Source organism: Camellia sinensis, chromosome 2, assembly GCF_055761805.1.
Source record: "Camellia sinensis isolate YWXY chromosome 2, ASM5576180v1, whole genome shotgun sequence".
NCBI lineage: Eukaryota > Viridiplantae > Streptophyta > Magnoliopsida > Ericales > Theaceae > Camellia > Camellia sinensis.
In genome coordinates this window covers 56,783,125-56,806,553 of record NC_138962.1, presented here as the reverse complement: position 1 = coordinate 56,806,553, position 23,429 = coordinate 56,783,125, and the positions used below count along the sequence as shown (strand labels likewise).

The 23,429-nt window shown below is 38.1% G+C and overlaps 1 protein-coding gene across 1 annotated transcript; it reads right to left on the bottom strand.

Annotated features, from left to right (window-relative positions):
- Nucleotides 1–6,386: 6,386 nt before the first annotated feature.
- LOC145813770 (uncharacterized) lies at nucleotides 6,387–7,585 on the bottom strand. Its single transcript, XM_082909765.1, has 3 exons — nucleotides 7,332–7,585; nucleotides 6,949–7,012; nucleotides 6,387–6,872 (listed from the first exon to the last, which is right to left on the bottom strand). Exons 1-3 carry the CDS (start codon nucleotides 7,583–7,585, stop codon nucleotides 6,387–6,389), a joined length of 804 nt encoding a protein of 267 aa, XP_082765891.1.
- Between the last annotated feature and the right edge of the window lie 15,844 nt (nucleotides 7,586–23,429).

Genomic DNA, 23,429 nt, shown 5'->3' with positions numbered 1-23,429 from the left:
TGAACCATGCAAGAATCAAGCTCAAATACACAAACAAGAGAGTAATCACTCTACCTTAGGTCTCCAATGCAAGGCTAGAGGCTCAAATTAGCAATCTACACTTCAATTACCAAGCAATTCCACCAATGAACTCAAACTCAACTCAATTCCCTCTCACTCTCTATTTCTCTCTCTCTAGTCGGTGCTGTGCTCAAGAATGAGCTGATGAAATGTGTATGTATGAGTGTAATGAGATGAGCCAAGTAGTGGGCCACTTAAGTGGCATTTAGGTAATTACGGCAAACTTTGCAATTAACTCATTTTAATCTAATTTAATCATACCTAATCAGTTTTCAGATAATTATACCCTAAAATCATATTAAATATGACGATCATAATACACTAACCCATTTCCGGTTCGGCCGCCGATAAGGCCTTCAATTAATAGTTTAAACATATAAGCATGAACAGATAATCATACAGTCAAACAGATAGAATGCAATTCAATCAAATGCATTCATTTAACTCAGTTTAAAGTTCGGTCAGTCAGTTCAGTACTTTAATCAGTTCAATTATCAGTCAGTTATCAGTTCCGTTTAACAGTAATCGGTGATTATCGGTAATCAATCAGTCATTAATCAGTAAACAGTACGAGGGTTGTTACAGATACAAACACAGAACAAGGACCCGATACGATACAGACACACAAATACGACATTTTCATTTGATCATCATACATTCCATAAAAAACAACTATTTGACATCATACATTCAAAAGATCATCCACCACAAGTTTGGTAACAACATTAAACATCTTTACATAACCAAATAGGATTGTCCATCCACTAAATTCAACGGCCCCATTTCATCTATTTTTTGACCTAACTTCAATTGCCTTATCATCACCATCATCCGTAAACACTACGGCCTCAAATTCTGGTTCATCATGAGTGTTGCAATTTCAAGCTCTCCAACATCTCCAAACAAATCAAAAGCATCGTTGGCTATATCCCACATCTTGGTTTGTCCTTGTATAGTGGGTTTCTCCTTGATAGAAGGCAAAGATTGCTATGAATGAAAACCAAGTCTTTGCCACATTTCGAAGTCATCTTATTTCTTCTCACCAAATGCACAAAAGAATTAGTGCTCCAATTTCGTTTGCAACATGATGAAGAAGAAGGTTGCACAAGTAGCTTCAATGCTAAGTTTTGAAGCAAAGGTGCACTTGTATCATAACTAAACCCACCAACTTTTTGGATCCATTTCATAGCGATTATGAATAGAATCACTATTCCCAAACTCTCCAGCCTTACTCGAGAAATTAGAAAATTCCATATGTGCCTTTGTGCAATCCCCCCGAAGTAGGAAAATACTTTTTCATGCATTTCATTCTTTCTTAAGAAACCTCTACATCTCTATATGGAGGACCTTGATTTGCATCTTCATAAAGTCATTGATCACTGTAGCACCTGAAGTATGATAAATAAAAGTTGAAAATTAGTTTTTGATTAATAGAATGTTCAATACTAAAGCCCAATGATAAAGCTAAGGTTTTGATGTTAGAAGTCACCTCAGATTTAATGAATGAGTAAAACAATGGAGTAGAGTATTATTCTTGTTCCAACAATCCACAAGAATTTTATGCACTTCATAAAAGGTAGATGAATCCTCAAGTCGCTGCCCTTCATGCCTATATATTGCAACCCTCACTTTTCCTTTGTATTCCACGTGTCATAGACCAAATGAAGACAAGGCCTATCCGTATCAAAAACCCTAAGCATATCATATATTGGAGCGGTAAATGAAAGAATATAATCAATTAAATCCCTTTTGAAGCGCCAATGGTTGTAGCTGTGGGTAGGGCTTTCGTTCTTATCGCTCCAGGTTCCGATAACTTTCTCTTTCACAAATTTGGCTTTTCTCACATCATCTTCTTTATAAGAACTTCATCTTTCACTAATCACCACGGCTTGAAGGCTACCTTTGATGAGTTTAAGTCTCTTAATCATAACAAGCACCAAAGCAAAATGCGTGTTTGCAACCGAAAGCAAGTTCAAAGGTACAAATTCATTATAGATAGCCAATCTCACTGAATGATTCATGATAAAATTCTTGATGAATGTAATATCCTCTGCAATGGTCGTAATCCAAGAACACTCATCATATGTTACTTGATTGTTTTCAAGATTGTTTGCCGCACAAATATTTTGCAAGGCAAGGTTGTGTGTGTACCACGCATGGTGTCCAAACAATGTTAGAATATAATTCTTCAATAAGAAGTTTCGCACCAGAACAATTCTTAGCATTATCTATGATCACTTGAATCACATTATCGGGATCAACCTTTTCTATTACTTTTTTCATCAAACCAAAAAGAATTTGTCTTTTGTTTCACCTGAACAATTCACCGCCTTGAGAAACATATGCCCACATTCCGTTATCGCCATAAAGTTAATCAATGGCCTTCTTTGTGAGTTACTACATCCATCACTGACAATGCCGACCTCTTTCTCTTTCCATGTGCCTTTGATCAGTTGAAGCAATCTCTTAACATTTGCCTTTTCTTGTTAGACTAATGTTGTCCTTAATAAATTATACTTAGGTGGCAAATAACTTGAAAGAGGATTATTCGCAACAAATGAATATGAGCTCACATAGTAAGGGATTCCTTTCTAGATGGAATGGCAAACTGACAGAAAAATAGATCCTTGCATTGTCAGCATATAATCGATTACAATCATTTTTGTTGAATGCCTTCTCAATAGCCGAAACTCTTCCACTTTTACTTGTTTTCATTTTTTTTGACTCGTAACCTTCTTGAACAAAGGAATGTAAACCACTTGATGACGCACTAGATGGGGGAGGAGATACGTTCCTTGGTACATTTTTCCTTGTTCTCTCTTTGACGTCTTTCTCCAATATGCATATTCATAATGCTCTTGTTTGAAACTTTATGCAAGCTCCAATTCCTTGACCAGACAATTTTAGCAAATGAACTCTTAATAAAAATTGCACTGCCATGAAATATTTCCCTCCCCATCACTTAGCTTCTCAAATTTTGTAACATACCTCCGAAGAGGTTTTTTTTCTTTGTTATAAAATATTTTTTTCTTTGAAAATTATTATATTTATGGTTGGTTAGCTATGATATGTAAACTTTATCACCCATGAGTTCATGGGTGATTTTTTTTCTTTTTTTTTTTGGTGATTGCTTGTGGATAATGTGATTGTTATCTAAATTAGGTTTTATTTTTATTTTTTTATAGTGAAAATGGAATCGATTGGCACTGCTAATGCACTTTCTAATGAAGACACAAGCAAACCTCTTTGGAGGTATATTATAAGATTCGAAAAACTAAATGATGGAGGGGGGAATATTTCATGCCAATGCAATTTTTGTCATGTACAAAAGAAAAGTTCTTACACTAGGGTTCTAAAATTGTCCGGTCAAGTGATTGGAGTTTGCATGAAAGTTTCAAACCAAGATATTGTGGAGATACAAAAATTGGAGGAAGAAACCAAAGAGAAAATAAGGAAAAATGCACCAAGGAACGTACCTCTCCCCCCATATAGTACGCCATCAAGTAGTTTACATTCCTTTGTTCAAGAAAGCTATGAGTCAAAAAAAAAAAAAATAAATAAAATGAAAACAAGTTGAAGTGGGAGAGTTTATGCTATTGAGAAGGCATTTAACAAGAATGATTGTGATTGATTACATATTGTCATTGCAAGGATGTATTTTTCTGCCGGTTTGCCATTCCATCTAGAAAGGAACCCCTTACTATGTGATATCATATCTATTTGCTGCGAATAATCCTCTTTCAAATTATTTGCCATTAGGGTATAATTTGTTGAGAACAACATTACTTCTTCAACAAGAAAAGGCAAATGTTGAGAGATTGCTTCAATCGATCAAAGGCACATGGAAAGAGAAAGGGGTAAGCATCGTCGGTGACGGATGTAGTAACTCACAAAGAAGGCCATTGATTAACTTTATGGTGATAACGGAAGGTGGGCATATATTTCTCAAGGCGGTGGATTGTTTAGATGAAAGAAAAGACAAATTATTTTTGGTTTGATGAAAGAAGTTATAGAGGAGGTTAATCTAGATAATGTGATTCAAGTGATCATAGATAATGCCAAGAATTGTTCTGGTGCGAGATTTCTTATTGAAGGATTATATTCTAACATTGTTTGGACACCATGTGTGGTACACACACTCAACCTTGCCTTGCAAAATATTTGTGCGGCAAACAATCTTGGAAACAATCAAGTAATATATTATGAGTGTTCTTGGATCATGACCATTGTAGAGGATGTTGCATTCATTAAGAATTTCATCATGAATCATTCAGTGAGATTGGCTATCTATAATGAATTTGTACCTTTGAACTTGCTTTCAGTTGCAAGCATACGTTTGGCTTCGGTGCTTGTTATGATTAAGAGACTTAAGCTCATTAAATGCAGTCTTCAAGCCATGGTGATTAGCGAAAGATGGAGTTCTTATAGAGAGGATGATGTGGAAAAAACGAAGTTTGTGAAAGAGAAAGTGATTGATGACATTTGGTAGGATTTAATTGATTGTATTATTTCATTTACCGCTCCAATATATGATATGCTTAGGGTTTGTGATACAAATATGCCTTGTCTTCATTTGTTCTACGACATATGGGATACAATGATAAAAAAAGTGAGCGTTGCAATATAGGCATGAAGGGAAACGGCTTGAGGATTTATCAACCTTTAATAGAGTGCATAAAATTCTTGTGAATCGTTGGAACAAGAATAATACTCCATTCTATTGCTTTACTCATTCACTAAATCCGAGGTGACTTCTGAAATCAAAACCTTAGCTTTATCATTGAGCTTTAGTATTGAATCTTTTATTAATCATAAACCAATTTTCAACTTTTATTTATCATACTTAAGGTACTATAGTGATTAATGACTTTATGAAGATGCAAATCAAGTTCCTCCACATAAAGATGTTGAGGTTTCTTGGGAAAGAATGAAATGCATAAAAAAGTATTTTCCTACTTCAGGGGATCGCACAAAGACACATATGGAATTTTCTAATTTCTCAAGGCAGGAGAGTTTGGGAATAGTGATTCTATTCATGATCGCTATGAAATGGATCCAAAAAGTTGGCGGGTTACTTATGGTGCAAGTGCACCTTTGCTTAAAAAATTAGCATTGAAGCTACTTGTGCAACCTTCTTCATCATGTTGCGATCAAAATTGGAGCACTTATTCTTTTGTGCATTCAGTGAGAAGAAATAAGATATCTCCAAAATGTGTCCCCCAATGTGTTTATGTCCTAGTTTTTAGAAAAATGTCGTATTGTCGTGTCCGTGTTGTGTCGTGTCCATATCCGTGCTTCTTAGCCTCTCCATGGCTTTCTCAAAACCCTATTGCTTCTACAATTGGGTAATCCCAACGATAAATCAATGCTGCATTAATAAAAAATAGAGAAAAGTACTCTACTTTCTTGTTTAAAAAGAAAAGTATAATTATAGTTGTATTGGGCACTGATGATCTTTTTTACATGCAGTTTGGTTCAAATGTATTGCTATAGATATGTGAGAACTCATGTATGTTATGCATTGGGCTCACTTAAGCCCTAATCGGATCATGAATCATGACTCTCAAAAAGCATTAAGAACTAATGTTATGCCAATGAAGCCTTTTAGAAGTCAATCTTTTACTGCTTAATAATATATGGAAATGAAACTAAATCAAAATTTCTTCCAACAATATCCTAATCATTACCAATTAGTCATGAATCACAATCAACGCAGTCTAAGTTGAGCTGACCAACATACTAATGCTAAGAAAATGATTTACATGGTTACAATAGAACATAGGCTTATATATAGACAAACATTATTATTCATTTACTATGTCATTAGAGTTTGTTCTTTATTCGTCCTTCCTTCAAGCACAGAGATGATGGTATTACCTCATGGTCCTTGCATGGGCTCTTCAATCATGAAAGCATCAGTCAAAGCGTAATTTGATACCAAAGAAGCCACCAATAAATGCAAAGTCTGTAGTGAATGGAACTATGATAGTAAGTAAATCAAAATTATGAGCATATCTATGGTAATTTAATAATTTAACAGTTGAAGGAACCATGATGAACTACTTATTCTATTTTCTCAAAACTGTTATGATAGAAATAACTTGACAGCAGTTAAGTGACCTCATCCTCACCCATGGACACCTTTATTTCCCCGACATCACTAAGGGATACCTTTGATGTGCTGATAAGAGATATGCCTGAGATTGGAGATAAAGGTGTTATGTACAAGTTCTCTGTCACCATGAACATGGATGGCCCTTTCACAAATCCACCACAAATTTTAACTTCCCCAATAAGGGAGTTTGAACCCATATCAGAGATCATCATTACAGGCTGGGAAGAAATAGTTGAGTATCTTCCTCAATGCCAATTAGTTTGTCGCCATAAGCAAGACCTGGGGCTACTTTTGGATCGACTAGAATAGCCTTTATCTCCTTAGATTTGAAGAACTTGCTAACGTTAGTATCTTGGATGCTTTTGAATGAGTTATTCATGCATCCCTTGAAGGACAAACATGAAAACTCTTTAAAGACATAACCAATTGGAAATGAAAGCAAACTACATAAGACATTAACAAAGTTTTCATCGACTTCTGCATACAATGCCCTATTGTTAGATTTGTTGATGATAAGCTTCAAGATTATCTTTGAATCTGTATTTGTTGTGTATGCAACTTTTTGAGATTGATGTGTACTCCTTGATCCATATTTTCCAGGGTGAATCGTGAAATTGGTCTTATTGATGGGTGGTTCCATAATGGTGCTCGACAGGGGTGTCCTTGATGTTAATGAACACTTGAGCAAGTTCAGAACCTGAGAGAGAGAGAGAGTAAAATAATAAGAAAACATTTATGCAATTAGAGAAACAACTAATGAATTTGTTAGTTACCTCATTCTTTCCTATATTCACAGTTGTCTCTTCTATTTTGTTGTGGTCCATTGCTCCAAAATTGCTAAGCATAAATAAGCCAGTCATAGTGGACAAAGACAATACTTTAAAGTCATCCGATATCATAAAGCGGGAAGTTGGTTTTACAAACATCCCTCCATCTTAAGGAATTGGCTTTAACAGATTTCACTCAATTGCTTCATTTACAACAATCGGCTTTAACAAGTTTACCTCAATTTCTAAGGATTTTCCACAGCAGCAACATGAAGTTTCGTAATAGCTCACAAAATTGCAACCACTATTGCGACAAACAGAATATTTGTTCATACCATTACTTTCAACCAAACTTAGTTTTAGATTCCTATGGTATATTTCAGCTGCACTTCAAGGATGAAGTATCACTTCTTTGGTGTTCCTCATTAAGATTTTCTACACTTTCATACAAGTTGTTCAAGCAACCAATCTCCCCATTCAGTAAGTGCTCACGAATGAGTCTGATGGTAGTTCCAATAGGTATTGTCATGAAGCTGAATATAATGTCAACGAAATCCTTATTTGCCTCAGCAAAAACTACACGATTTTTCTCTTTGTCCACAAGGATCTTCAAACTTATACTTTCAGAAACATCAGTCGCCATGATTTTGAAAAAGTAACAAATGAATAATTTGAAAAAAAGAGTAAATTGCTCGACAAATTTTGGCTCCTGTTGGAACTATCACTTGTATCAATCACTACAAAAAGTAAAAAGTGAATAAAAAACACATCAAAAACTATCTATCATAATATAAAAATAAAAACTAAAAAAATTTATGGAACAACTTAAATCTATACTGATGTTAAAAGGCAATGAAATGTTTATGAGTTCCATGTTTAACCACTAAATACATCAACCATAAGACTATATGCTCAAATGCAAAATGCACCTGTATATATAAACAATCCATAGTACCAAGTAATTGGTGTAAATCTTAGAAGGGAAAAAATGACACATAATTTAATAGGAAAGCTAATTTTTTTCCTGCTTTTTATCCTTCTTGGGTACATAAGTAAATGAAAGCATCCACAAGTTTGGAAAAATTGAGATTTTTTTTTTTTTTTTTTGAGGGGAGAGGGCGAAGAGAGTTGATTTACTACTTCAAACTATGGAAATGAAAGGGCATATTTTTAATTATAATAAAAATCAAAATGCAAAGTAATTGGTTTAGATCTTAGGGAAAAACAATACATAATGACTTTTAAAGATTTATTTTTCTTTTCACCTTTTTGGGAAGTATCTTATATCAACGGAAAGAGGAGGACTTGATACATTTTGAAAATGGTGTGCTTGTCCACACCACATAAGAACCATCAAAATCCATTATTAACCCTACTACCAAATCCGAGCCATTCGTCATCAACCCTAGGGTTAATAATGGTTCTGATCAAAGGTGGGTTAGACTACACTTGATTAGAGCCGCCTTTGATTTTTTTTTCTCTCTCTCTCTCTCTTTCTCTCCTAATCTGCCATCATTTTCTCTTGCTCTCTTTTCTTCTCCCTTTTCGGGCTCCCACTACCATCGAACTCCATTCACCAATTGGATTTTGGACTCCAGCCACCATCGCCAATGGTGGTGGAGCTAAGGAGGCAGGGCAGGGGGAATTGTGGCCTTGAAATTTAGTGGGGAGGGGGGAATAGGTCTGTTTGACTCGGAGACTAATTAGATTTTTTCCATTCTTTTACTTTTACAACCTTTAACAAAAGTTTGGCATCTTAAGAATACTACAACTTATATCGTTTCTTTCCTTTCCTCACCTCAAAAGAATCTTATATCAATGGCAACATAAGCAAAGCTCTTACTATCCTTGAACTTAAATTTATCTTTCTCTAAAATTGATTTTAATGAGCTTAAAACACTATGAATCACCAATGTTTAGTCAACTCAACTATTATGTGCAATCTAAACCAAAGCAAACACCTTTCCAAACACAAGTCATGCAAAGACATGAATTATTTCCCAACAAAAGAACAACAATAATGATTTGTACCCTTTTTTTTTCTCATCCCCTTAACCACCTCTTCACCTGATTGGCTACTTTTTCTTTTTTTTTTTCTTTTTTTTTCCTTCTCCTCCAATCATCACCCGCCACGTGTCTGTGGGATGGTGGGATGGTGATTGAAGGAGGTCTCAATCATTACCCTGATAAATCATTATCATAAAACGTGTCAAATCATTAGCCAAAGCTGCTTTCAGGTGCATTATCCTTATTTTTAGGAGTCAAGAGTCTCTCCTTGCAAGTCCGTGCTTGCGTCCGTCCTTGCAGGCTTTCGGGTCTACTTTTAGGCTCAATTTTGATAATCCGAACCGTTCATATTTTATGATTTATTCAGTATATCATACCTGTAAAAAATCAAGTTGATCGGATATCAGAAAATATGTGTTTGAAAAATTGAACTAAACATTATTTTTTAAAGAATTTAATAAACAGTTTTCCGAACACATGCTTTCTGATATCCGATCAACTTGATTTTTTACAGGTATGATATACTGAATAAATCATAAAATATGAACGGTTCGGATTATCAAAATTGGGCCTAAAAGTAGACCCGAAGGCCTGCAAGGACGGACGCAAGGACGGAAGCCGCAAGGAGAGGATCCTCACTCTATTTTTAGAATCCATGTTCCACCTACTTCATTTATAATTTACACATTTTTTATTCTTACGTTTTGAATAGGTTTTATATATTGTTATAATTATTATCTATAAGCTATAATTTTAATTTAATTTATTTTCTTTTTTGTTAGTTTAAGGATTACTTATCATTAGAGGGTTATCAATCATTTTGGGAGGTAGATAAGTTATATTAATTCATTTCCCCATTAATATTAAGAAAATTAATCCATGTATGATTTCTAAGGTTATAATTTCTATGAAAATAATCAATATGTTGGTTACGTTCCATCGATTTAATCACAAGAAAAAAAACATATATTATGGAGAGAGGTCTTTAGAAAAAAAATATACCCCCTTTAGTGACTAATAACTTTCATTCATGACGTATTAAATTTTATTTACAACAATTATTTCCTATTTATAGTGGTTTACATAAAATTAGTCATGTATTTCGAAGATGCCACCTCTAATTTATTTTCGAAAAATGATTGAGAGTACTAAAAAGGATCACTAGAGGAAGCACTAATGATGTGGTAGTGGGCCTCGCCCACTTTCTATGCCTTGTTTTTATTTTTATTTTTATTTTTTTCTATTCATAATGCATTAGTGCTATTAGTGATACATTTTTTAATGGTCTAAATCATTGTTGTTTATTTTCAACAATCCACGAGCTCGGCTTGACACTATTCAGTGTGTTTGGTTTGAATTTTCTGAATTAAGTTTTTTGAAAACTGATTTTTTTTTTATTTTCGTGTTTTTATTTTTTATTTTTAGTGAATATTTTTTAAATTTTAAACGTTTTTTTACTTTTTTAGATGTACATTACTTAGATATATCTTAAAAGTAAAAAAAAATTGGAAAAAATATTTAAAAAAATTAATAAATACATAAAAATATAAAAAATGTACTGAATTCTTGTATTTTTTTTTTATATTTTTGGTATTTAGTAAATTTTTAAAAGATTTTTTTTATAATTTTTTATTTTTTAAATATATTTATGTTAGGTGTGTCTAAAAAATAAAAAAAATATTTAAAATATTAAAAAAATTTAGTAAAAATAAAAAAATAGGAAAAATAAAAAAATAAAATTTTTTAAAAAATATTTTTTTAAAAGTGAAAACAAGTAAAGTGATTAATTTTCTTTGAATTTCTAGATCACTGTGAACCCTTTGCTTATCCGTACTCTGATAGTTCCATTTATCCAAGGCCAATAAATGCCAAGATGATGTAATAAATTGAACTCCGCACCCACCCACTAGCAATAAACATACATTCAGCCTCTGTTTGGTAAGATGATTTTCAGGCTTTTTTGGCTATTTTAGCCACAAAAAATAAAATAGGCTATTTTAGTCATAACAAACAAAACATCACATCCAACCTATAATCATTACATTCTTCTCTCACAAAAAAAGTCAAAAAAGTCAAAAAGCCAAAAAGCCCTTCCCAAACCAAGCTTTTTAGCCCAGGCTAAAATAGCCAAAAAAGCCAAAAAGCCAAAAAGCCAACCTACTTCCCAAACCAAGCCTCAATAGATTCTGTTCACAATTAGAACAAATAAATTGAATTTGGCGTCATTTTAATTGGATTTCTTCAATTGGATTATGACTTCAACCCATGGATCTCAACCGACGTGCAACTCGGGCGGATTCGGTCGGGTTGGGGGTCTGCCTAAGCCCGACTCGAATTGTATTTGGCACTGCCCAAGTCCGTCCAAGCCCGACCATGAACCCGAACATTGTTGTCCAAGCTCGGCCCAAGCTTTGTATTTTGAACTCGGGTTGCCCGAATTGCCCGAGTTCAGAAACCTGTAGGTAGATCTAAGGGTAGACATAAAAGATGCTAATCTAATGGTAGAAAACTAACTAAAAAAAAATAAAAATAAAAATTAAGACTAACTTTTTTACTTAATAGAAGACTAACCAAAAAAAAAAATAAAAATAAAAATTAAGACTAACTCTTTTACTTAATTTATATATATTACATAATTTATTAAATTATATATATATATATATATTATATATTATATATTATATAATTTATATAATATATTAAATTGAATTCGGGTTCGGGTTGCTCGGGTTGGTCATTGGTTCTGCCCAAGCCCGGCCCGAATTGCAATTCGGACATCAAAAATCTGCCCAAGCCTGTCCAGATTACAAGATATAGTTGCCCAAGCCCTAAAAAAACTCGGGCTGGGCTCGGGTTGCTCGGGTTGAGCCCGCCCGAGTTGCACCCCTATGTTTCAGTAATGCAAACTTTCTTTTTTTGCTCTACGCGTGTCTTGAAAACTAAAATCCGAGGTAGGAATGGCAACGGGGCGGGCCGGGGCCGGGGACCACCCTCCCCGTCCTCGATCCCCGATGGCCAAAACTTCCCCGTCCCCGGCCCCGATCCCTGACGGGGAACCTGTCACAGTCTCCATCTCCGTCCCCAACGGGGATCGGGTTTTCCCGACCCCGAAAAGTCCCCGATCCAACTCTGTTTTCAACATTCAACACCATCAACAGATAAAAAAAAAAAAAAAAGACTAACAGATCATCAAAAAAAACAGATCTGTTTCAACATTCAACACCATCAACTCTGTTTCAACATTCAACATCATCAACATAGATCAACAAAAAAAAATAACAGATCAAAAAAAAAAAAATTACAGATCATCAATAGATAAAAAAAAAAAAATTACAGATCATCAGATCAAAAAATCAATAACAAATAAAAAAAAGAATAACAGATCTTACAGATCTGAGCTGATGAGGGCGGCGGAGGCGGATATCGACGGAGGAGGGCGGCGGTGGAGATCGGCGAAGGAGATCGGCAGTGGAGATCGACGATGTGCTACACTCCATTAGATCTGCCGTGGCGACGGAGGAGGAGGCTGTAGTGGCCTGGAGGAGGAGGAGGAGGAGAAGGAAGTGGTGGCTTGAAGGAGGCTCCTGCGCTGCGTCTGTGTCTGTGTGAAGAGAAGAGAAGAGAGAGAGTGAGAGAAGAGAAGAGAGTGTGCGTGAGATAGAGCTAGTAGCTCTGAGCTACTACTGAGTTATTCAATGATTCAACAAGGGTTGAAATATATATAATATAATATACAAATATAAGAGAGTGTGAGATAGAGCGTGTAACATATATATAATATATATATATAAATCGGGGAGCTGACCGGGGCGGGGGGCGGGGCCGGGGCCGGGGCCGGGGCGGGCCGGGGATGAAATATATATCACCGTCCCCGGCCCGAATGTCACCGGGGATTTATTTTTTAATACCATCCCTGGCCCGTCGAGGGTATTTTTCGGGAAAAAACCATTCTTATCGGGGACGGGGGGTCGGGTCCCCGTCGGGCCGGGTTCAAATTGCCATCCCTAATCCGAGGTAATTGCCATCGTAGTATATTCTATAGAATTGCGATCAATCAATAAGATTCCAAAATTTTAACCATTCTGGCAAATAATCGACAATTCAATGCCTCCGTGTACCAAAGGAATTGTGGATATAGATTTTCGACCACACAATCAAAAGGGAACTCAATTGGAGAGTACCGGCAGAATAAATTAATTCCAACAACCTGCACAAGAAGATGAGAATTCGGCGGTGGTTCGTTCACCCGATGTCACTCCGACGATTAAGTCAGTAATCAATATCTCTCAAAGATAGCAAATTGTGCTTAAACTTACAAGAAAGAACTTATCTCAGACTCACGAGGGTGCCTTACTTTTATAACCAGCAGTGACCTGATCCCATTAGAAGCCTCACTTCAGTGGACTCAAGCTCAATGCTCATCATGAACCTTCATCTAGATAGAGATAAACTCTTCTTGAGCCTTATCTTTATCTAGACTGAGATCCTCCCCTGTTTAGGACTCTTGTCCGTTATCCGCTCATCTCGAATTCCAATATCTCTGCAGATAACATCGGCCTAGCCGAGATCACTTTGGCGCATGACCAAGTCACGTGGCACCTTGGCTGACACTTTGGCGTCACCTTAGCCACGTACTGTTATTCACAAAATACATCCCCACAACTACCCCCTACGTTCTATTACCTTGGTAACTTGAGGTGATGGAACCGACACCATTTATCAATATAGCATGTCAGCTAAAATTCACTATTCTTCTCAACCGAGATCATGACTCGTCGGCTTCACGTAACTTAGAATTAGTTGCCCATTCTATCAAGAACCAAGAATCAAGGGTCAATTTCTTTAAGCATCTCAGTCGAGATTGCTCCTTTAGTCGAGGTTACTGCTTCATTAATCGAAAAGTTCAAGAGTTCTTAATTGTCCATGAGCTGTCACGCACAGTCTTTCCAACAATTTCATATACGTGTCCTTCCTCTATTGGTTCGTACCTGACACGTGCTATCAGGGCGCGTCATTCCTGGCCACGTCGCCTGACAAGCACTTCGTCCAATGTAGCTCATTATGCATTTGTCGCCTTTTCACATTTTTGACAAAACTCCTTCTTTCTCTCTCTGTTTCTTCATTTTGCATTCTCGCATTCTCTCTCTAAACTCTCAAACCTTCATTGTTGCGTTTACAAGTTTTTTTCTGTACTCATTTCATTCACCACTTCCGACGTGGCATTCCCTGTTCTGAACCACTTACTATCATTGTTGGACTCTGGCGATCATTGCTCCGGCGTCATTGCCCCGGCTTCAATCGGTAAGTCTCAAACTTATTTAAGTTTTAGTCTTGCCATATGTCTACTTCATGTCTGTTGCCATTTGAATTGCTGTACTCCGTTTCTCTTCTATTTTCATGTTTTGGTCACCATGAATAATTTCTTGTTTCTTAAATCTGTGGTGTGTTTCGGAGTTCGTTACTAAAAATATCGATCATATTTGCTTGTGATTCTTGCGCATTGCCTTTCACACACACTCACTCAATGTTTTACGGGTTTTTTTTATAACTTTCTACGTTCTTGAATCTCTGTTGCTTTCTGGGTTCTAAACTACATTCCTTTTCTGTTTTCTTTGTCTATTTTCTAGATTCTTTCTCCTATTTCTTGTGTTAGTAGCTCTAGGTTTGAGATTTGCTTTAGAACTCATTTTCCTAGGAAAATTGAAACAAATCCCCCTTAGATCTTCAAAACCCTTGCCCTAGTGCCTGTTTAGGGTTTAGCCGAGGTATTCAAACTAATAACAATCACTTTTTTTCTGAAATCTTGTGCCAACTTCATTAAACCGACATCATGGGTATGTTTAGGTGGAGGGTAGACACCCTAGCCAAACTAGAGTACTTCTAACAAGAGTTCTCCATCCCAGTCGATGTTCAACTCAGGTTGGCTGGGGAGGAGGACTTTATCATGCCTGATGGAGATTCCATGCCCTTTTCAGTAGTTGCCTTCATTGAGTGTGGACTTAGGTTTCCCTTAGACATCCTCTTTAGGGAAGTCCTCCACTATTACAAACTCAACCCTATGTAGCTAGCCATCAATTCCTATAGGGTTATCAATGGTATAATCGCCCTAGCACGCCGAGAAAAGGCTAGGATTACACTAGCCATCGTCCAATTCTGTTACACAATATGTGGCCTTAAGTTTGAAAAAGGCTACATATATTACCTCAAGCCCAGATCCACTGCCTACAAACTCATAGCTGACCTCCCAGACTCTAACAAGGGTGCTGGAGATGATTACTTGATCATCTCGGGCAACTGGGAGTTTGCGCTTGATGATGATCTTCACCTCTTTCCTCTGTGCCGAGCAGTATTTAAAGAGGGTGATGGTAAGAACTGAGTCACCTCACAACTTACCTTTACTAAGACTAGCGTTCTACATATACTAATGCTTTCTTTTTGTTTCTCTTTTGCAGCTCTTCCCCAGCTATCAAAGGATTTCTACCAAACTTTCATCCCCAGCCCTGATCTAAAAAGGCTTATAGGTTTGGATATTAATAAGCGCAAAGCACATTTACTAGTGCCATCGACAGTATCGAAGTCGGCGTCACTCTCTCTACCGCCATTCTACTGCCTACCGATCTAAATCGCATGGCCGAGATCACCGAATACGAGAACTTCGCTCTGATGATGCAACACTATTCTAGTAAGTCTTCAACAACTTCTAATTTTTTATTTTTTTTTGGTTTTTTTACCCTTACTTAAGCAGTTCTAACTTGTTTGTTTGTTTGTTTCTAGGCCATCCAGCATGTCCACTCCTTTGCGATGAAGGCCGAGCAGATGAAGAAGAAGTTAACAAAGAAAACCCAAGATGCTGCTGGCTTTCTTGCCTCCTTGAACAACGTTGAGGCCAAGATGAAGGTCCTGTTGAACCAGGCCAAAGCAGTAAAACTTGCACAAGACCAAGCCGAAAAGAGGGCTGATGCTGCCGAGGCTATGGCCGAGGTACTTAAGTCCGAGATTAAGGACGCTGAGGCCAAAATCGATGAAGCCAAAGTTGAGCTCCAGGAAGTCTTGGTTACCAAAGAAACTAAGATCAAAGCAGTCGACTATAAGGCGTTCTCAGAGGGTCAGGCCGCTGTCCGAGATGCGTACAAAGCCCAGTTCAACCAGGCTTGCAATCAAGGCTTTTATCTTGGCTGGATGGCCGCTTTGAACAAACTCTCCATCCCAATGGATTTCCCCTTCAGAGACATCAGCCAAATCCAAGTGCCTGTTCCTTCATCTCCAAAGAAGTCCGAGGACGAAGCCGATGACGAGGACACCGATGCTGATGATGCTAATGAGGAGGAGGCTACTACTGGAGCTAAGTCCCCCACTTTGAATGAGCAAGTCCTGAACTTGACTTTAGACGAAGAGGACGAGGTCTCCAAGGGTGCCTCATCCAAGAAGACAGCATCTGAAGCCGAGGTCTAAATAGCCGAGAAAAGCCTAGATGAGACCTTGTTGGAAATTGATGCCGACGCTAACAGCTGAGGTTGAGCAATCAGAGATCAATACCAATGTTTCCAACTCTTATGATTTTTTTCTTACTTGTACTTTTCTTTTTTATTCTAAACAGTTGTAATCTTTTTATGTTTGAACAATGTTAGTTTTTGTTTAGCTGATGTGCCCTCTGCTGTAATCCAAAACTTCATTTTTGAATGCAAGTTTTCTTTTTCTCTAAGTGTTGGATGCTCCTCTTCATGTATGCTTGCTTTCTTGTTTCTATGCCTTGCATGTTTCCATACTTAAAACATTATTGCAATCCTTCCAAGTACACCTTAACTTTTTTACTTGTGCTTGCTGTCCTTAATCAACACGTCATCCTTTTAACCTTTCCAAGTTTTGACAAACTGTTTAGTTATCTCGAGTAATAAATACCTTGGGTATTCCCTGATCTGGTTACCTTGGTTGACTCCAACTTGTAAATTGTTGTCAAAAATTTCAGTAAGTATCAAGCCTATTCCTCATTCCTGCTTCTTGTCCCCTAATGTGAACCTAAGTATCACTTACCGTAGACACCCCATTTTTGACCGACCTTACGACTCAGACATCATCGATTGAGCGCTCGGTGATAGTGCATGTTGTGCTTGTTCGAGTTTCCAGAGTTTTCGGTTGAGTGCTTTGCCTCCGGGCCTCTGAACTCTTTGTGTTTTGGCTTGGTTCGTGGACCATGCCTTCTTGACCTTCCCTGGAGGGAGGAAGAGGTCTGTAGACCATTTTTCCCTCTTGGAGACTAGTTTTCGATTTTCAAAGCCGTCGGTCGCGCGCCTCGTCTCGGGACCGCTTAACGTTCTCATTTTGGCCTGGTTTTCGGACCATGCCTCGTTGCCTTGGTCTAGAGGAACACTGAGGTCTGGGAGACCACTTTTGCAGTCGTAGACCGCTTTTGGTGCCCGTAGACTAGTTTTCGGGGCTTCCGGCTGCGCGCCTTGACTCCCGGACTCTTGTCTTGCACCCTTTTTGGTTTGTTTTTTGTACAAACCTTGTTTTCCTTGCTTGGAGGGTGGAATAGAGGTGGGAGACCAGTTCTCCCCCTTGGAGACCACTTTTCTTCCCACCAGCCACTTTTTTGGTCAACCAACTGGTCTCCTTGGTCTTTGGACCATCAAAAGTGGTCGGCCACCACACCATTGCCTTGCTTTCAGTGTGCAGACCACCTCCCCCTATGGCCGACCACTTGTCTTCCGGGCAGACCACTTGTGGTGGTCGACTGACCACTACAAGTAGCTGGCCGACCACTTCGAGTGGTCAGCAGCTTTCCATCACCTTTTTGGAGATCTTTTCTTGCCAGTTGTGACAGCTAGAAGGCACATAAGTCATCCTCCATACACGTGTATGAAGGGATGGCTTGAAGGCCTAAGCTTGTTCAACAAGCTTAAACTTTGGCTCTCTATAAAAGAGAACCTCTCCCCTCCTTCTCCAGGTTTAGAATTTGGTGCTTGAGTTATACATATCATCTATATCTATAATCCTCCATTTCTCTCTTGTTTTGTGTCTTAAAGTGACTATTCTTCACACTTTTGCACACAAACACATGGTGAAACACCACCCTTTTGTTGCTGAGGTACCTTGAGGTTGGTTTTGGAGTTTTTGGACTGGTTTGAGCTCAGAAAACCTGCTGGAGTTACAACTTTGAAGTTGTTCTTCAAGGGTAAGTCAACTAGCCCTTTAAAGCTTTATTTTGATTAAGCTTTTGGACCTATTTTCATGCTTATTTTGGCTTGACTTTAAACTAAAAAAAGCTCTGATTTTACATGCTTGTGATGTTTGTTTAAGGCCTTGTTGGTGTTGGGGGTAGTCTACCCCCTCTTAGGCCTTGTTTGGCTTTGTTTTGCACCATCACTTTAGGTCCTTGAGATCACTTTCTCTTGGCCTTTTAACCACTGAAATCCAATGGATTTTCAGTGGTAAAACTTGTGTTTTAAGGTCCCAAATAGGAGGGGGTCATCCCCTCTCATTGTTTCTTGGTTGTTTGCTTTGTATGCCTCGTGTTTGAGCATGTTTGTTAAGCTTGTGTTGGCTTATTCTCGACTTGTATTTGGGGTTATTTTGGCATGGCATACCACTGTTTTGACTTGGTTTTGTCACCCCTTACATGGTTTATACACTTGTAGTGTAAATTTTGCAAACTAGTCTTGTATGCCTCATGAAGTAGTATGTCTTTCTAGCATGTTTTGAGTCCATCTCAGCTTATTTTTGGTGTTTTTTTAGTATGCCATAACTCTATTTTGGTTTGGTTTGATAGCCCCTTGCATGCTTCTTGCACTTGTAGTGCATTTCCATTCACTAGCATAATGTGTATCATGCTTTTGACTATCATTCTAGAATGCTTTTGGCTTGACTCTAAGAAGCTTTTGTTCATGTTTTACCATGCTTAAGCTCTAATTTATGTTATTTTGGTCATACATGCCTTGCTTTGTATAGCCATAGTGCATTCTAGCTTGTTAGCTTTGAGTTTTCAAGTCACTAGCATGCATTACTTCGACTATTTTCATGATTTGGAATCATTTCATATGTGATTTCAGTGCATGTAGTGTGGTCATACACTTGCATTTTTCACTCTTTCAATGCTTTGAAGGGTTGGTTCTTTATGCCTTAAGAATGAGCCATTATGTATGCCATCATGCCTAAGCTTGCGAGCTATAATTTCAGTGTGTATTTGGGGTTATTTTGCTATGATATAACTCTGATTTTTGTTGGCAAAGCCATCTCATGCTTGGTCTTAGTAGGTGGAGTGTAATCCTCCCTTTTGGCCTCGTATATTTCATGCTTCATGCTCACCATGCTAGCTTATTTTGGCTTCCTTCCATACATATTTTAGCACCATTTTGACATGCTCTAGGACTATTTTGGGTTGTATTTTCCATATACTTCATGTATTGCATAGCTGTAGTGCAATTGGCCTTGCTGGCTTTGAGTTTTGAGCACCATATATCATGCTTCATTTGTGTTGTTTGGATGATTTGGCATCACTTAACATGAAATTTCAGAGCATGTAGCATTTCCATGTTTCCACTTCTTTCACCCTTTGAGTGCCTCTAAGGGTTGTGCGTTATTGCCTTGTTTGTTGCTTACTATGCATGCACGCATGCCTAGGCATTTGAGCCCCCGTCTTAGCATGTTTTGGTCCTTGTTTTGACCTATTTGAGTTCTGTCCGTGGTTGGTTCATGCATTTGTGCCATATATTGCATGCCTCTTGTGTAGTCCTCTTTGGTAGCTTTATGCTTTAAGGACCCTAGCATGCCATGCTTATGTTGATTGAATGATTTGGCATCATTTCATACCTAATTTAAGTACATATAGTGCGGCTACACTCTTTGTTTTGTCACTCCTTGAGCACTTTTGAGAGTTGTGTACTTATGCCTAATTGGTGAGCCAATACATGTGCATGCATTTCTCTTGCTTTCATGCCTTTATTTCATCATTTTGGCCACTGTTTTGGCATGACTGAGGTCCGTCCATATTCGGTTTAAGTCCATTGAGCATGCTTGTTTGTATGTTGTTTGCATGCTTATGTTGTATTGCATTGTGTATGCATGCTATTAGCATTGATAGGTTGCTCATGTTGCATTGCATTGTGCATGCATGCATTACATTGTGTTTAGCATGCTTGAGTTGCATTGCATTTGTTTGGATTGGGTGTTAGTCCAAACATGAGAAACGAGGGACGTTTCATACTTGAAATGATGAAACATGCCTCAATTCTCGGTCGCTGACCCTTTTGATCATGCATGATAGAAGTTAAGGCATTTATGTGTTATATGTGCATTCATTTACATTGATTCGTGTAATCTTGCCTCTTTGGCGATTATGCATCGAGATGTGCGATTGGTGGCCCGAGGGTCGAGAACCGCACTCCCTTGAGATCATGAAATGATAGGGAGGATGGTTGTGCATACATATCTTGCAAATATATTGCCATGCCTTTTCTTGTTCTCTGTTGCAGCAAACTGGAGTTATGCAGAAACTTCTGGTTAGCCGACCAGTAAAACTAGCTGGCCGATCACTTTTTTTAGTCTGCAGCAAACTTGGGTAGTCTGCAGCAAACTTGGGTGGTCGGCAGTTGGTTGTCAACACCAATAACTGGTCGGCAGCATCCCTAGAGGTCCTCATGATGGAGTAGAAGCTATCTGGAGCTTTGTGCAGTGTTCTGAGAATAATTGCAAACAGAGGCAAGTTGGGGCATCGCGATGGATTTCCGAGTGAGGCGACCGAGCATGCATACGCTTCTCGCCCCGAGGCCCTTTCTATTTGCTTTATCTAGCTGCCATGCTTAGCTAGCTAATGCTTTAGTTTATGTACTTAATTAGTTAATGCGCTTAACTGATTAATTTGTGTTGTAATAACTAGTTAGTTAACTTGTTAGTTAATTAGTTTCGTTTTGTAATAATTAGTTGTAGCTAGTTATTCAATTTGTTTTGTAATAATTAGTTTAATTAGCTTAGATTAGCTAGTTAGCCCATTATTCGTACCCTCCGTCGAGAGGGCACATTGTTGTAATAAGCGTGCGTGTGTGCGCTGCATGTCTTCCAACCCCCATTTCTTTCTCCCTTTTACTTACCTGCTTTCGATGGTTAGTTTTAGGGCATGTTTCAATTAGCATTCTTATGCTTCGCATGCATGCATCATTCATCTGTTTTGCATGCATCGGGCTCGGCGCATCATACTAACTGCATTGTATTTCAATACATTTACTTGAATATGTGTTCAACAGCATGTTATCAAGTTGCATTCACATGACATCTTAGAATAGCTGAGCCTATCTGAGTTGCATTTTTGCATGTGTTGCATTAGCCATCTTAACATGAACTAGGATCATGCATGATTTCTAACTAGTTCTCTGTTTTGGCTCGGAGTACACTGTGAGTGTTTACGCTTTAGCATACTACATGAGATGTGTATGTTGCCATGTTAGCATGCTTGCCATGAGGCTAACTGCTTAAGTGATTAACTGTTTGAATGCCTATGGGTGAAGGTTGGATTGCTTGAATTGGAACAATTCATCAAAATCATGTTTTCTAAGCCCACTTGAGGGTGGCAAAATCCACGACTTAGCCTACTTGTGAGTAGCACCTCTAAACCGTTTTCGAACAAACGAACATGAAATGTTTTGTTCCAACTTAGGCAATCTAGTATATACTTGTATGCTGTGCGCATCACATAGTAAACTAGCTAATGAATCGGAATAAGAGCACATGTGTTTTCAAAAACAACGTATCATATTTGATCGGGCGAGCGGGGGTGCTCATTGCATGACCTTCCTGTCTCATACCTAAGTTCCCAAGCCGAGGCAACTTTGCTGATGACGGACACGTGACCTTAGGCACGAGTCATGGTTTCTTAAATTTTCCACAAATAAAACATTTAGGTGGCGACTCTGTATTTGGCAAAGCAGTCCATGTTTCGCACTTCTTTATTAAAATTGATTTTCCAAAACGATTTGCCGGATTTGGACTCTTTGGTGATTTATCGGTCTCACATCGCACTTTGTGAGATTAGATTCAGAATCATGACACGAGTCCGAACTGTAGTAGCTAATGAACAAACGATTCGCGCCCTCGCTCGCGCAGCCGAGAGTTCTCGGGCGGTCTACACTTACGTTCACAGTAAGCATGTATCTCCAATTTTTGCCGAAGTCTGATTCAAACAAAGACTTAGCCAAGCCTTGTGACCTCGGTCTCTATGTTAATCTAACTAGACTAGACTTGGTTCAACTCTGCCGTAGTGGCAAGTCCAAATTACCCGACATGTTTCATTCGGAAACATTGCTAACGTAGTTAAACTCTATCATATGGCAAGTATAATTCAACTCTACCATATGATAAGTCTAAGTTATTTGTCATGTTTCAATCGGAAACATCGCAAACTTAGTTAAACTCTATCATATAGCAAGTATAATTCAACTTTACCATATGATAAGTCTAAGTTATTCGTCATGTTTCATTCGACAACATCGTTATAAGACTATTCTAGTCCTATCACACAAATATCACCAACAATAAAAACCAAATCAAGTTAGTGTTTTATTAAAACATCAGCTAATATTGCATAATTCTCAAAAAAATAAAAAACTAATGGTAAAAAAAATTTAGATTGCAAGTGTTCGAGGGTCGTGGCAACTCTTTGCCAACAGTGTCTTCAAGCCGATATGCTCTATTTCTGACAATCGAGATGATTCTATGAGGCCCCTCCCAGTTTGGGCCAAGTTTGCCCTCCCTAGGATCCTTCTTGTTGCCAACAACTTTCCTCAAGATGAGGCCCCAAACCTTGAACTCTTTTGGGTTGACCTTCTTGTTGTAAGCCCTAGCAAGTTGCTGCCGGTATGCCTCCAGCTGAATTGCTACTCTATCCCTTTTTTCTTCCAACAGGCCTAGATCTCGGGCCAAGAATGCCTCGTTAGTTCCATTCTCCACTCCCTGGGTTTTAATTCCAGGGAAGCCGACTTCTAGTGGGATGACTACTTTAGTGGCTTAACGGAGACTCCCCAGTTGATCTTCTCGGCGTAGTCCGATATGCTCACAAAATATTGGGCAATTCTTCCACCCACTTGCCCTTGGCTACTTCCAACTTCCTCTTGATCCCATCCAAAATGGTCTTGTTTGATGCTTCTGCTTGATCATTACTCTAGGGAAAACTAGGAGTAAAATAATAGTTCTTAATCTTGTACTTGGCACAGAAGCTCTTGATTAGCTTACTGTCAAATTGAGTGCCATTGTTTGCTATAATGGCCTCCAGATCCCGAATTTGGTTATTATGTTCTTCCAGATGAAGTTTTTCACATTGATATCTCAAATCTTTGCAAAGGGTTCAACCTCTACTCATTTTGTAAAGTAGTCTGTGGCTACTAGTAAGAACTTTCTTTGTCCGGTTGTCTGTGGTAGTGGTTCTACTAGGTCCATGCCCCACTGGGCAAACGACCAAGGGCTAGACATTGGGTTCAGATCTGTTGTTGGTTGAT